This window comes from Saccopteryx leptura, chromosome 10 (assembly GCF_036850995.1).
Source record: "Saccopteryx leptura isolate mSacLep1 chromosome 10, mSacLep1_pri_phased_curated, whole genome shotgun sequence".
Taxonomy (NCBI): domain Eukaryota; kingdom Metazoa; phylum Chordata; class Mammalia; order Chiroptera; family Emballonuridae; genus Saccopteryx; species Saccopteryx leptura.
Window position 1 is genome coordinate 4,425,458 of NC_089512.1, and position 12,219 is coordinate 4,437,676.

At 55.0% G+C, this 12,219-nt stretch overlaps 1 protein-coding gene across 1 annotated transcript in view; it reads left to right on the forward strand.

Annotated features, from left to right (window-relative positions):
• ITPR1 (inositol 1,4,5-trisphosphate receptor type 1) overlaps nucleotides 1-10,897 on the forward strand; it is a 307,579-nt gene extending 296,682 nt beyond the window's left edge. The window contains exons 60-61 of the mRNA XM_066351689.1: nucleotides 1,928-2,089; nucleotides 9,530-10,897. Coding sequence (XP_066207786.1) covers nucleotides 1,928-2,089; nucleotides 9,530-9,616 — 249 coding nt within the window. The 3' untranslated portion in view covers nucleotides 9,617-10,897. The remainder of the gene's footprint in view (nucleotides 1-1,927; nucleotides 2,090-9,529) is intronic.
• The last annotated feature ends 1,322 nt before the right edge of the window (nucleotides 10,898-12,219 follow it).

Genomic DNA, 12,219 nt, shown 5'->3' on the forward strand with positions numbered 1-12,219 from the left:
AGGTGTCGACTGTCAGCATGGCGTGGGGACAAAGGGGAGGGCAGGGGAGGGGCGGGGACTGGCTGAGGGGACCTTCCTGAGACCAGCCGGTGGCTCCCAGCGACCACTTCGGGCGGGAAGAGGGCGCCAAGGGAGGGCGGGTCTCCGTGATGTTGGAGAGGGAGGCTGAGCGGGGAGCCTGTCTCCATGCTAGCCTCTTCACGCCCAGCCACCACACGCACACACACACGCACACACACACGCACACACACACACACAGTGAATCAAGAACATTCGAGGGCCTTAAAATTCCATTCACTTCCAGGATGTTTGCAAATGATTTTCTAAGCAGACTGCTTTCGAACGTACAGCACAGAAAGAGGTATCCAGAGTGGTCAGCGTCGGAGACAGCCGATAGGAGGCGGCCACCAGGAAGAGTCTCTGTTTAATCTGTTTAAGATTTTATTGATTGATTGGGGGGGGGAGCAGGGAGCATCAGCTCCCCGTAGTTGTTTCTTATATGTGCCTTGACCGGACAAGCGCAGGGTTTCGAACCAGTGACCTCAGGTTCCAGGTTGCCGCTTTATCCACTGCGCCCCCACAGGCCAGGCGGAGAGCTCGTCTCTAATGGCGGAGTTTCCGTTGGGAAGACAGGTGGGGGGCGGGGACGACTACAAAGCAGTGAGCACAGTAACACCAAGAAGCTGTGCACCTAAAAGTGATGAAAATAGTCAACTTTGTTGTATTTTGAAACAATTTTAAAACTAAGCCTTGTGACGGGCAAAGGTGAGCTTTGTGGGGCAGTGTTCAGGTCAGGGTTAGGGATCTTGTTTCAAGTCCTACTTCTCGAACCCTGTATTCAGTTTTAAAGTGACTTCTAAGAATTGAGAAAGGACAGCGTATTCAGTTAGAAGGGTATTTACTGAATGGTTTAAGGAAACGCCCCCCCCCCCCCCCGCCCTGTGGCCCGCAGAGCAGCCTGAGATCGGCCCGAGGGCGTGGTGGACGTGGTGGTCTTTCTGGGCCCGACCCCCGGAAGTGACCCCCCCCTGTGGCCCGCAGAGCAGCCTGAGATCGCCCGAGGGCATGGTGGACGTGGTGGTCTTTCTGGGACCCCTGGAAGTGACCCCCCCCCCTGTGGCCCGCAGAGCAGCCTGAGATCGCCCGAGGGCGTGGTGGACGTGGTGGTCTTTCTGGGACCCCTGGAAGTGACCCCCCCCCTGTGGCCCGCAGAGCAGCCTGAGATCGCCCGAGGGCATGGTGGACGTGGTGGTCTTTCTGGGACCCCTGGAAGTGACCCCCCCCTGTGGCCCGCAGAGCAGCCTGAGATCGCCCGAGGGCATGGTGGACGTGGTGGTCTTTCTGGGACCCCTGGAAGTGACCCCCCCCCTGTGGCCCACAGAGCAGCCTGAGATCGCCCGAGGGCGTGGTGGACGTGATGGTCTTTCTGGGCCCGACCCCTGGAAGTGACCCCCGCCCTGCGGCCCGCAGAGCAGCCTGAGATCGCCCGAGGGCGCGGTGGACGTGGTGGTCTTTCTGGGACCCCTGGAAGTGACCCCCCGCCCTGCGGCCCGCAGAGCAGCCTGAGATCACCCAAGGGCGTGGTGGACGTGGTGGTCTTTCTGGGCCCGACCCCTGGAAGTGACCCCCCGCCCTGCGGCCCGCAGAGCAGCCTGAGATCACCCAAGGGCGTGGTGGACGTGGTGGTCTTTCTGGGCCCAACCCCTGGAAGTGACCCCCGCTCTGCGGCTCGCAGAGCCAGCCTGAGATCGCCCGAGGGCGTGGTGGGGGAGGTGGTCTTTCTGGGCCCGACCCCCGGAAGTGACCCCCCCTGTGGCCCGCAGAGCAGCCTGAGATCGGCCCGAGGGTGCGGTGGACGTGGTGGTCTTTCTGGGCCCGACCCCTGGAAGTGACCCCCCCCCCCTTTTCTCCGCCGCGCGGATTCTAGGAGAGAAACCTGGACTGGTTCCCCCGGATGCGGGCCATGTCCTTGGTCAGCAGCGACTCGGAGGGGGAGCAGAACGAACTGAGGAACCTGCAGGAGAAGCTGGAGTCCACCATGAAGCTGGTCACCAACCTCTCCGGCCAGCTGTCGGAGCTGAAGGACCAGGTAAGGAAAGGAGCCCCGTCTGCCCACGTGCCTGCACACACACGCCCTCCGCACACACCTGACGAGGACAGTCAGTCGTGCTCGTGGCAAAACGCTGAGGCTTCTGTCCCCTGGACAGAAAAGGGACTGAGCGACACAGGACAAACACCGTCCACCAGTCCCTCCACTGCGCTGTCACGGGACAGGCTGGTGACATTGCTCAGGAGCTGAGGACGGGCTCTGGTGGGAGAACAGTGCCCAGCGGGCCACAGGCTGCAGAGGCCGCGTGGGGAACGGGGTGGGGTGCTCTGCCCGCCCCCCGCACGTGCACGCTGTCCCGGGCGTTGCTCCCCGGCCCTCAGGTTCCTTGGCATCTTGCCCAAGGTCCTTACACTCGGCACCAGGACAAGCCTCGGCCATGGTTCACACGCTGGCCAAGTCCTTACTGGGTGGCTGCTGTGGTCCAGGCACGTGCCCGGGCCGAGCGAGGACAGCGGGTCACACAGGCACGTCCCTGCTGTCAGAGCTCCGTGGTCGGCCCACGGACACCCAGCTGCTCCCCCTGGAAGTGGGGGAGGGGTGGGTTTGTACCAACCCGTGTCCTCTTTTTCCTCCTTCTGACCGCCAGCAAGTGGACAGGCACGGTGGCCAGGTGGTGACCTGGCGATGGGACACAGCCGTGTCAGGGATTTATGCCCGGGGGGTAGGCAGCTGCTCTGCCCTGGCTGATGGGGACAGTCCTGGACAGACATGGCAGCGGTCACTGCCCCATGTGGGGACAGTCCTAGACAGACATGGCAGCAGTCACTGCCCCATGTGGGGACAGTCCTGGACAGACATGGCAGCGGTCACTGTCCCGTGTGGGTTCTGGGAGCTTCTCCATCAGCTCCGCAGGCGAGGCCGTGCACTTTGCACAGCAGCGGGTATCGGGCAGGCCGCCCTGGGGTAAGTTGCAGGCATGCCCACAAGGGGCCTGTTACTCTGGGGCCCCTGAAGTGAGTGGAGATGCCGTCTGGACCAAGCTCCTCTTGGGGGTGGCTGACAGAGCACTTTGAGTTATATTTCTTCTGCAACAGAATTATTCCAGACCGGACCCCAAGATACCATCCAGCCTAGAGCTGTCTTCTCGCACATGCATTAAGATGCAAATAACACCCAGTGAGAACAGCGGCCTCCTGTCTGAAGGCTGTCTGCAGCGCTGAGCTTGGCAGCCGCCGGAAATAACCCGAATAAGTAAAACTAATGATGATCTAACTAGATTGCTCTCCTTATTCTCTTGTGAACATTTTGCCCCGGCTGTAAGACATGTAGAACTGAGCTGACTCCTGGGCACGTGTGTGTGTGTGTGTGTCCCTCAGAGCAAGGCGACCCTCTTCCCCCATCTAGCCACGCTTCTGCTACCTTGTTCGCCCTTTGGAGCAAGCTGTGGCTCCAAGCAGCTCAGTTAAATCAGGTGTTTCAAATTAGAGGCCAGAAAAGGTCACAGAATTGGCCAAGCGCAGACTTCAGGAGAGGGGCTGCCGGGCTCTGGGACAGGCGGTGCCGTTTTTGGACGTGTCTGAAACAGGCTGGCGCTGGGCACACTGGTGGCAGGACACCGCGTGAGCCTCCGCTGCGGCCAGGCTGCCCTCTGTGCCCACCTGCTCGCTGCGAGTGGCTGACGCTGCTGCTTGGCTGCGCCTTGCACGTCGAGCCCGGTGACGGATGGGCTGAGCACAGGCCGGAGCAGGAGGCGGCAGGTCCGCGGTGCCCTTCCCTGAGCCCCTCACCTTCCCGCCAGGATGCTCAGGTACACCGAAGGCTTCCGGTGACAGAGCTGGGCTCCGGGTCCGCCCTTCTTGGGGCTTGGTTTCCTCTTTTTTTTGCATTGTATGTGTTTCCCCTTGTTTTCCTCTCGTGGTTGAAGGACAGGGCTGTATCCTGCTGGCCCTCCACGGTTGGTTGGTTAGGCTCTTATTCCTAAAAGAGGCTTCAAGTTCAGAACTCACACCCTGCACCTAAACGTTGCAGAGGAAGCTCACTGCCCTGTCCACAACTGAGCCTGGGACAGAGTGGGCGTGCCCAAATCCAGGGCAGAATTGTTTCTTTTAAGCCAAAATATGGGGTTAAACAAAATATGTAAACTTGACTACCCATGGACTAAGGTTCATCAGGTGACATTAAAACCAGTGTGGTTTCAACTGCTCGGTTTCAGCCCCTGTTACATCTGTTTGAAAGTTGGCAGCTGGTACTGCTCTTAAGAAAACCTTTCCCCTGTGAATGAATTTGAAATTGAACCTTTTTTTTTTCTTGGAAGCTACTACAGGCTAAAAAGAAATGAGGAAACCAGTGATGTATGGTTGAGGGGCTTTAGCAGGATTGATCTGTTTAGGTTTCCAAGTGCCCGGGATTATGGAAAATGTTCGACGTAGCTGCATTTATTGGGGGAAGTTGCTTTGGAAAGGAACTAGTCAACATTTCCTTTTGATTATGTAACAAACCTTTAATGCACTTGAGTCAACATACTTGAAAAGATCTGAATTTTATTAAATGTGGTGTCAACAACCACAAATACCTGCCACTGCTCTGCACTAAGAACCAGGCGTTACGGCCGACAGCCACTGGCGAACAGTCCCTGAGACTCCCTGCCCTCCGACGGAGAATCCTGCATCAAAAAATAAAGCCTCACGAGTGATTAATAAGCGAGGCACTCTGATAGATTTTTTTTAACAGCTATGAAAGAATACCATTCACTGGTTTAAAAAAAAAAAAAAAGGCTGGAAAATACAAAAATTGCTTCATCACTTAGATATTCTTTTCAGCTCTTCTGGTGCAGAAATGAGCAGGATGGAACAATGACAGCTTCAGTGAGCATCTTCGGTTTTCATCTTCGCTGCTGTTGACTTGGGTGGCTGTGAGCAGGAAGGTTCTCGTCCAGGATATTAGCAAACACCTGGGTCGTGGCGTCTGTTCCTGTGATTGCTGAGGGCTGCTTGCCTGGAGTCACTATCCTGCACGTTCCTTAATGATGCTTCTCGTCTCGAAGTCTCCCTCCCACGAGACTCTGAATACTAAATGTGATTCTCCAACATCCTCATTCTGAGGAGAGCTGATGTCAGAACTCAAACCTGTTAGCCTGTTTCCCTCATAATGGAGAAGAGCAGATGCCGAGAGGAGGGGTCCCTTTCTTGAAAATGTGACCGGCTTCTGAGAGGACGGTGACCTTGACTGTTAGGAATGCAAGAAGCGCTCGGAAGTTCAGACCCCATGAGCACGTCACAGCCTCTGGCATCTCTCGTGCAAGAGGACTGTCTCGTTAGCCCCGCGGAGGGCAGGCAGGAATAGCCAGCGGAGGGCAAGAACAAATGCCCAGAGCTGGAAATGGAACGGCTACCCTACATGCCTGTTCCGTGCACGGGACTGGACCGTGGAAGAGAACCTCAGGAGCACCTGGCCCGCAGGGTCCCACCGTCCAGCGAGGAAGATGGCCTCCAGCGTGAGGCGGCAGGGTGAGCCCTCGGGCCCGGGGCACAAGCTGAGTGTCCTGAGCACGGAGCAGGAGGCGGTTGGTCCTGTGTGGGCATGGAGTGTCCCAGTCCCGAGGGCGGGGACTCCGAGCAGGCCGAGGAGGCAGCAGGGCACCCAGGGAAGCAGGCGGCGTGAGGGCACGGCCGGCTCGGGACGGATGACTATGTCCTGGTCTGTCCAGTTCAGTCTGTGAACCACTGTTTATGACACGCTGCGGGCCAGGCCGGGCCAGGGCCAGGGGCTGCAGAGATGAACAGAACTCCATCTCTTTCTTCAAGGAACTAAGTCTAGAAGGGGAGACAAACCAGTAAACATTAGGTGTGACTCGACATGGTGAGTACTTAACAGGCACGGACAGACTGCTCTGGAGGGACAGGGTCCCGGGAGTGGCCACAGAGGCCTCCCCAGAGCAGGTGACGAGAGCCAGCGTCAGAGCCTGGGAAAGAGCCCACCCCGAGACAGAGGAGACTCGGGGCGTGAACACTGTCCATTTACGTGAGACAGCCCGGCCGTGCCCAGAGGCGCTTCGGTTTTGTTCGGTATTTCCAGCTCCTTGTGATGAGCAGGGACTTCGTGGTCTGTCGAGGTAATTCTCCTTTCCGGAGTTTCCATGGCTCACCATGACGCGAGAGTGGCTTTTCAAAGGCCACCAGGTGTGCTGTGACCCAGACTGGTTGTCGGGAGCTACGGACGGACCCTCCTTCCTGCCGGCTTCTGTCGCTGGCCAACCCGGCGGCCGACACCTGACTCATGCACGTCACCCCGAGTGCCCCACTGGGGACCCGGCAGGTGGCTGTGTCACGCTGGTCAGGCTGCGGCAGGCGGGGCCTCCGTGCCGAAGGATTGGCAGGAGGAGCGCCGACCGCACGCGGGTCTCTGCGTGGACAGAGGGCGGAGCCCAGCTCCCGCTGCTCACCCCCAGCGACTCGGGGAGTCTGAGGGATTCCAGTGTCTCTGCTATAGATGGGACTTTTCGCACCATTCAAAACAGATTTTTCAGTGTTAGAATTTTGAATATAGTTAGTTACCTTCGCTCTGAATCTGATGGGTAGTTTTAGCCGGTCAGTCTGTCCCAGCTGTCCGGAGAGTCCAGTGTGAGGCTACGCCCAGGGCAGACTTGGGTCACTGTCTCCCTTTATTTTCATGCAGGTAATGGCGACGGGTGGAGATCCCAGCAGTGCCTCAGATAAGAGATGTGTGCTGTGTGTCGTGCAGGTAGCGAGGTAGGGACAGTGGAGCTGAGGAAGCCAGCAGTTAAGTTAGAATTTGCACGCCTGGGCCAGGGAGGCCTAACCGGCCAGCAGGGCGGGGGCTGGCTTCCCGCAGGCCCGATCTACTCCGTGGGGGTTTCCTTCAGGTCGTCATGGGACCCAAGAGGCTGCCAAGAGGGCCAGATACTGCAGCAGTTGTCCTGTTCCTTCTTATTTATAGTCACTTAAATAATAGCCAGTCTGTTTAAAGGACCGCAGTTGCTCAGATCAGAATGGAGTCAAATCTGTGTGCCTGCTACACACTCAACAACAGAAATCATCTCCCAAGACTGTTTCATTAAAAAAAAAAAAGGAAAAAAGATGTACCCAAAACATCATTTTTAAAGCGCTCAAGTGTATGAACACTGAGCCCCAGCGACACTGACCTGCAGGGGAGGACACAAGGACACGGCCGCCCAGAGCATGTGGTCCCCAGCCAGCGGCACCACCTGGGCACACGCTGGCAGTGCCAGACCGCGCCTGCCCGGGGCCTCTGCTCGCGTCCTACACAAACCTTCGGGGAGGCTCTGGTGCGTGCCAAAGGTGAAGAACCGCTGCCCAGGACATCGGATGGCTGTGTGTAAGGCACTTGAAAATACCAGGGACGTGACGGTCTGAGCAGAGACTTGGGGCTGACCTACAGCAGGGAGCGGGGGTGGGGGGTCGGCATCTGAGAAGAACGCACCTGGGGGAAGAGGGCGGGGCCCCTGCGAGGGCGGTGACGCGCAGGGCGGAAGGGAGCGGGCCATTGGTGAAGACGTGTGTGCTAGGGCGGACACAGTTCTTAGGGTCTTGTACGTAGAAGAGAGTGACTGAGCAGCCCACGGGCAGGTCGAGCAAAGCTGATACAACACAGAGGCGTGCAGACAGGCGCACATGAAGTCATCTCGAGAACAGGTGGTTACTGCAGATGGCAGGAAAAGCTTTCACAGCCGACTGGCGGTGGACAGATCTCAGCAGCTTTGAATGGAAGCTTTGAGTCTAGTCCCTTCGACTGGGGTGAAGCTCGCCAAGACTCCTCAATCCACTAGAACGCTTGAGGTTTCTAAAGGAAGTTGTAACCCGATTCCCCCTCCAGGTTACCTGGCAGGTCCCTAGCCGCGGGGTGCAGTCTGACCTCGGTACAGGGCAGTCAGACGGGGCACCGGCAGCATCACTCAGGCGTGTCTCAGGCACACTGCCTGGCCGGTTCCGGGTGCCAGGCCACCGCAGTGAAGAGTTGTAACCCTTGTGCTGGTGGCGAGCCTTGCCTTCAGTCTGTAAAGAGCACACAATACCTGCGAAGCTCAGTAAAGCAGGGTGTGCCCGGGGGCCGGTTGTGAACTTGCTCCACATGTCTCGTCTGGTTTTCCTTCCCCGGCTCAACCTGTGAAGTGTACTCGTGTGCAGCACTGCCCTTGAAGACATGTCCCTTGTCTGAGGACACTTCAGAGGCTAGCTGGAATACCTAATTCAGTCCTTGACAAAAAGCCGCCTTTTGGAAATACTGACTCCTTGGGAAACTTCTCAATGATAACTGAAGGCATTTTGCAGAAACCTAAATATAGTATTTTGATTGGAAAGGAAAACTGCTATGTTTTCTATAAGAAAAAATGCCTGCTGTGAAGTCAAACCTAAGTTCTTATTTTATGTTTTCTCGGGATATTTGGTTCCAAAAACTAGTCCAAGCAACAACTAAGGTTTAAGCATCAACCATGTGACAGACAGAGCCTGTCCTAAGAAATCTACACACACCCTCTCACCGTCCACCTGTGAGAGGGCTGCCTGACTGTGTGAAGGAAGAAACAGACTGAAAAGATTTCAGTGACATCACACCGTGAGGAAACAGGTCTGCCCGACCCCAAAGCCCACATTCTTTGTGCTGCCCCACCCCAATTCCTCTCTGATTTGAGAAAACCAAGAAATCTAGGAGCAGGATCTTAAACCAGACCACTTGCGGACACCTTAACCTAGTGCATACTCCGTAGAGCCTCCTTACTCTTGTGGACGTAAACACCCGGGTCCCCGCGTCAGAGCCGGGGCGGAACCGATTCCGTTCAGTGGGCAAATGACAGGACAGCCTCTTGTTCTGCTTTCATTGGCCGCTTTTAGGAAGTGTTCTTTCCTGACCATAAACGAGCCTCGGTATCCGTGGTGGTGGCCAGAGTGTGGTCTGTGATTGATCACTCTGGATCCCCAGGGAGATGTGAGAGGCCACCCCTCGTCTTCCTGAGACGGGCTTCGTCTTTGTTTTCTCTCAAACCAAACTCCCCGAGAGCCCGTGGAGCAGGACTCGGATACCCTGCGGGCCGGGACCCGTTCCTCCTCCCAGACCTGGGGGCTGTCGACACACTGCCCTTCTTGAGAGGCTGCTGTGTTGTCCCTACAGCAGAAAGCCACCATGTGCCAGGGAGCCTTGACGTCATTTGGAGCTGGCTCCGGGAAACAGTCAAGGACCCTGTGCGTTTGTTGTTTCTTTATGAAACAACGAGCGTCAGGCGGACACCCCTGAATGTCACGCTGCATGACGAGGTCACTGAATTCCCCACTCTGCCAGGGAAGGTGCTCTTTTTGAAGCTCTCTGTATATGCGTGTGTGTGTACACTATTCTGTAGAAAGTGGGTTTCAGTATAAACCATAACCACAGAGGTAAATCTATGGTTCAGTGTACGATCTGACGTACAGGAAGTGTCTGGGCTAATGATGAAACTTTTTAACTTTCCAGATGACAGAACAAAGGAAGCAGAAACAGAGAATCGGCCTTCTAGGACACCCTCCCCACATGAATGTCAATCCGCAGCAGCCAGCGTAAGCAGGGGAAAGCAAGGAGGCATATTGACCCTGTCTCACCATCATTAGCTGTGGGTGTGGCTAATTAGTTCTGACTCGCCCGTGCCGGTTGCATTTATGCTTTTAGTACATTTGTAAATACTCGGTTTTATACTGTATGTATATGGTTGCTACTCTACAGGTCTGGATATATGTATTGTAATTAGAATTGTTGGCATGATGAAATTTCATTTGTGCCAAAAGAAAATATTAAAGATGCCTTTTTTGGAAGGACTAAAGAAAGCACCTGATTTGCACTTGAACCAGATTATAGATTTAAAACTATATGACATGTATTTTGTATTTAAAACTAGAATAGCCAGTATTTATGTTGGTGTTGTTTTGTTGGTGTTTTTTTATAAAACAGTGCAATACGAATTATGCAATCACCATAAATTTGTAACGCCTGCGTGCCCCGGAGGGCGTCCACATCTCTGAAGCCGGTGTGTTAAAATAACAATGTAATAAATGGTTAAAAATCAAGTGCTGCTGCTCCCAAAATCATACCAACAGTGAGGTATCAGGCCCCTGGGCATTTGTACTGCACGGTGACCCTGTGGCAATGCTGCTTCTCGCTGCTAGTGGCGTTAGTGCCCCGTATAGTGACAGCTCTCAGTCTACCACGTGTCCAGTCAGCCTGCGTTGTCAGAAAAGCAACGTTAGTTACGAAGATACTTTTAAGCTTCGGAATTGATCATTTAAACTCTTTCTTTGAATAGGAGCTCAGTTAGAGGCTCAGACTTTAGCCTGTGAAGTCAATGAATTTTCTAAAGGAAACTTTTTATGCAGTGTCTGGGGTAGAGGTGTAGCACCGCTGGCCAATGTCATCTCCTGGGTGAATTGTTTGAGTGTCATGTGATCAAGAAATAAATGAACTGTCTCTAGATTATCTAGCCCAAGCAGTAGAGCCGATTTCTTTTTCTTCATCTGCACCCATGTGCTACGGTAGCTACCAAGTGTTGATATTTATATATAATCCACACGCAGATGAAATGTGACGAGTCCAGTTAGAACTCAGAGTTGAACACTGATGTGTTATTCTTGAGAAAGAGCCATGTACTGGTTCTATTTCCATCACGTGATGTCTGTTGATGGAAAGTGTGAGAGGAAATTTTGTATCTGTTGCTTAGTTTTGTACATGGGTCCCATTTTACAAGAGAATTTCTCTGCAAAAAAAAAAAAGTGTAAAATGTATTGAAAGCAGAGTTCCGAAACGAGTCGAGTTTGTAAATGCTTATATAAAAATAAATACTGAATAAATAATGCAGGATCAGACCGTGGCCGCCTGGTAGCTTTCGTCGGGACGCGCAGTGTGTGGACAGCTGTTCTGGGCACGTGTTGTCTGTGCGGTCGATGTGGGGCGCAGCTGGTTTGGGGCCCGATGGGCTCAGAGCTGCGCACCCAGTCAGTGCCAGCGCTGAGGGGAACCTGAGCCACGCCCGGGCGTGTTCGCGCCCTGTTCCGTCCTCCCAGGTGCGTGGCCGCCACCCAGGCCTCACGGGCACAGCGAGCGGCACAGCCTGGTGAGGTGGCGGGGCTTCCCTCGCAGGGGCTTCACCTCGAAGTGGTTGTCGTTCATGACCAGTAGCCAGGGCCCGTCTGCAAAACGGGACGGTCTCACAAAGCTGATGCTCCCATCGAAGGCAGTAAGGCCTGCCCCTCCTCAGGGCCCTGCCCACCGGGGTCCTCTTCCCAACCCGGTCTCCCTGGGCTTTGGCAAATAATTGCCCCGGACGCTGGGCACTAGGTGAGGATAAAATTCCAGTTCAGTGATGACTTTCACAACCAATGCTTTGATTTTATAAATGTGACTCCTCTCCCTGCCGGCGCACATATCTGCAGGGAGCTTGCCACAGGCGGGCAAGCCCGAGACAGATGTGTGCTCGTGAGCAAACAACACGGCCGTCACGTCGAACCCTGAGGACTTGCTTGTCCCCAGGTCTCCCTTTGACCCTAATGCTGCCCAGCACAACTCGGGGCTCTGTGCTTCGTCCCCCGGGTCGTGAACTCCAGACTCCCGTGGGCATGATGCCGTGAGGGCACCCTTCTCCACACCTGTCCGCCCGACGCCTCTACTGCAGGGACACCTGCTGTTGCCTGCCCAATGGAGAATCAGGGGTACGGGCTGAGCAGCAAACGTGGGAGCACATTGTGACCGTGCAAGAAAGCCTTTTTGGGCTTGGAGTATCCGTTTTCAAGGTCTGCTCGAGCCCCACTGCAAATTCACGGCTTTGCCAGCTTCCTTGAACTAAATCACCTGTTGACTCAAAGGGCTGGGAAGCTCTGGTCCACGTTTCCCACACTGAGAGTGTCTTGCCCCTGTCTGCGTCTGTCCCTAAAATCGTGTCATGATAAACCCGTGTCCCTGCAGATAACGCTTCCAGGGTTTGCCGAAGCCGAACGCTGTGACCTTCCGTCCTGTGTGGCTTTCTCAGAGTTCTAGCTGTCCCCACCACACATGCGCACACAGACACAACTAACTCTTCTTTAAAAGTCTGATTCCGCTAAACATGTTCAATTAGCAAGTTCACATTCCTGATTTGTTGTTCTCCACTCATCCAGTTCCTGTTTGGTTGGTCGTCCTAG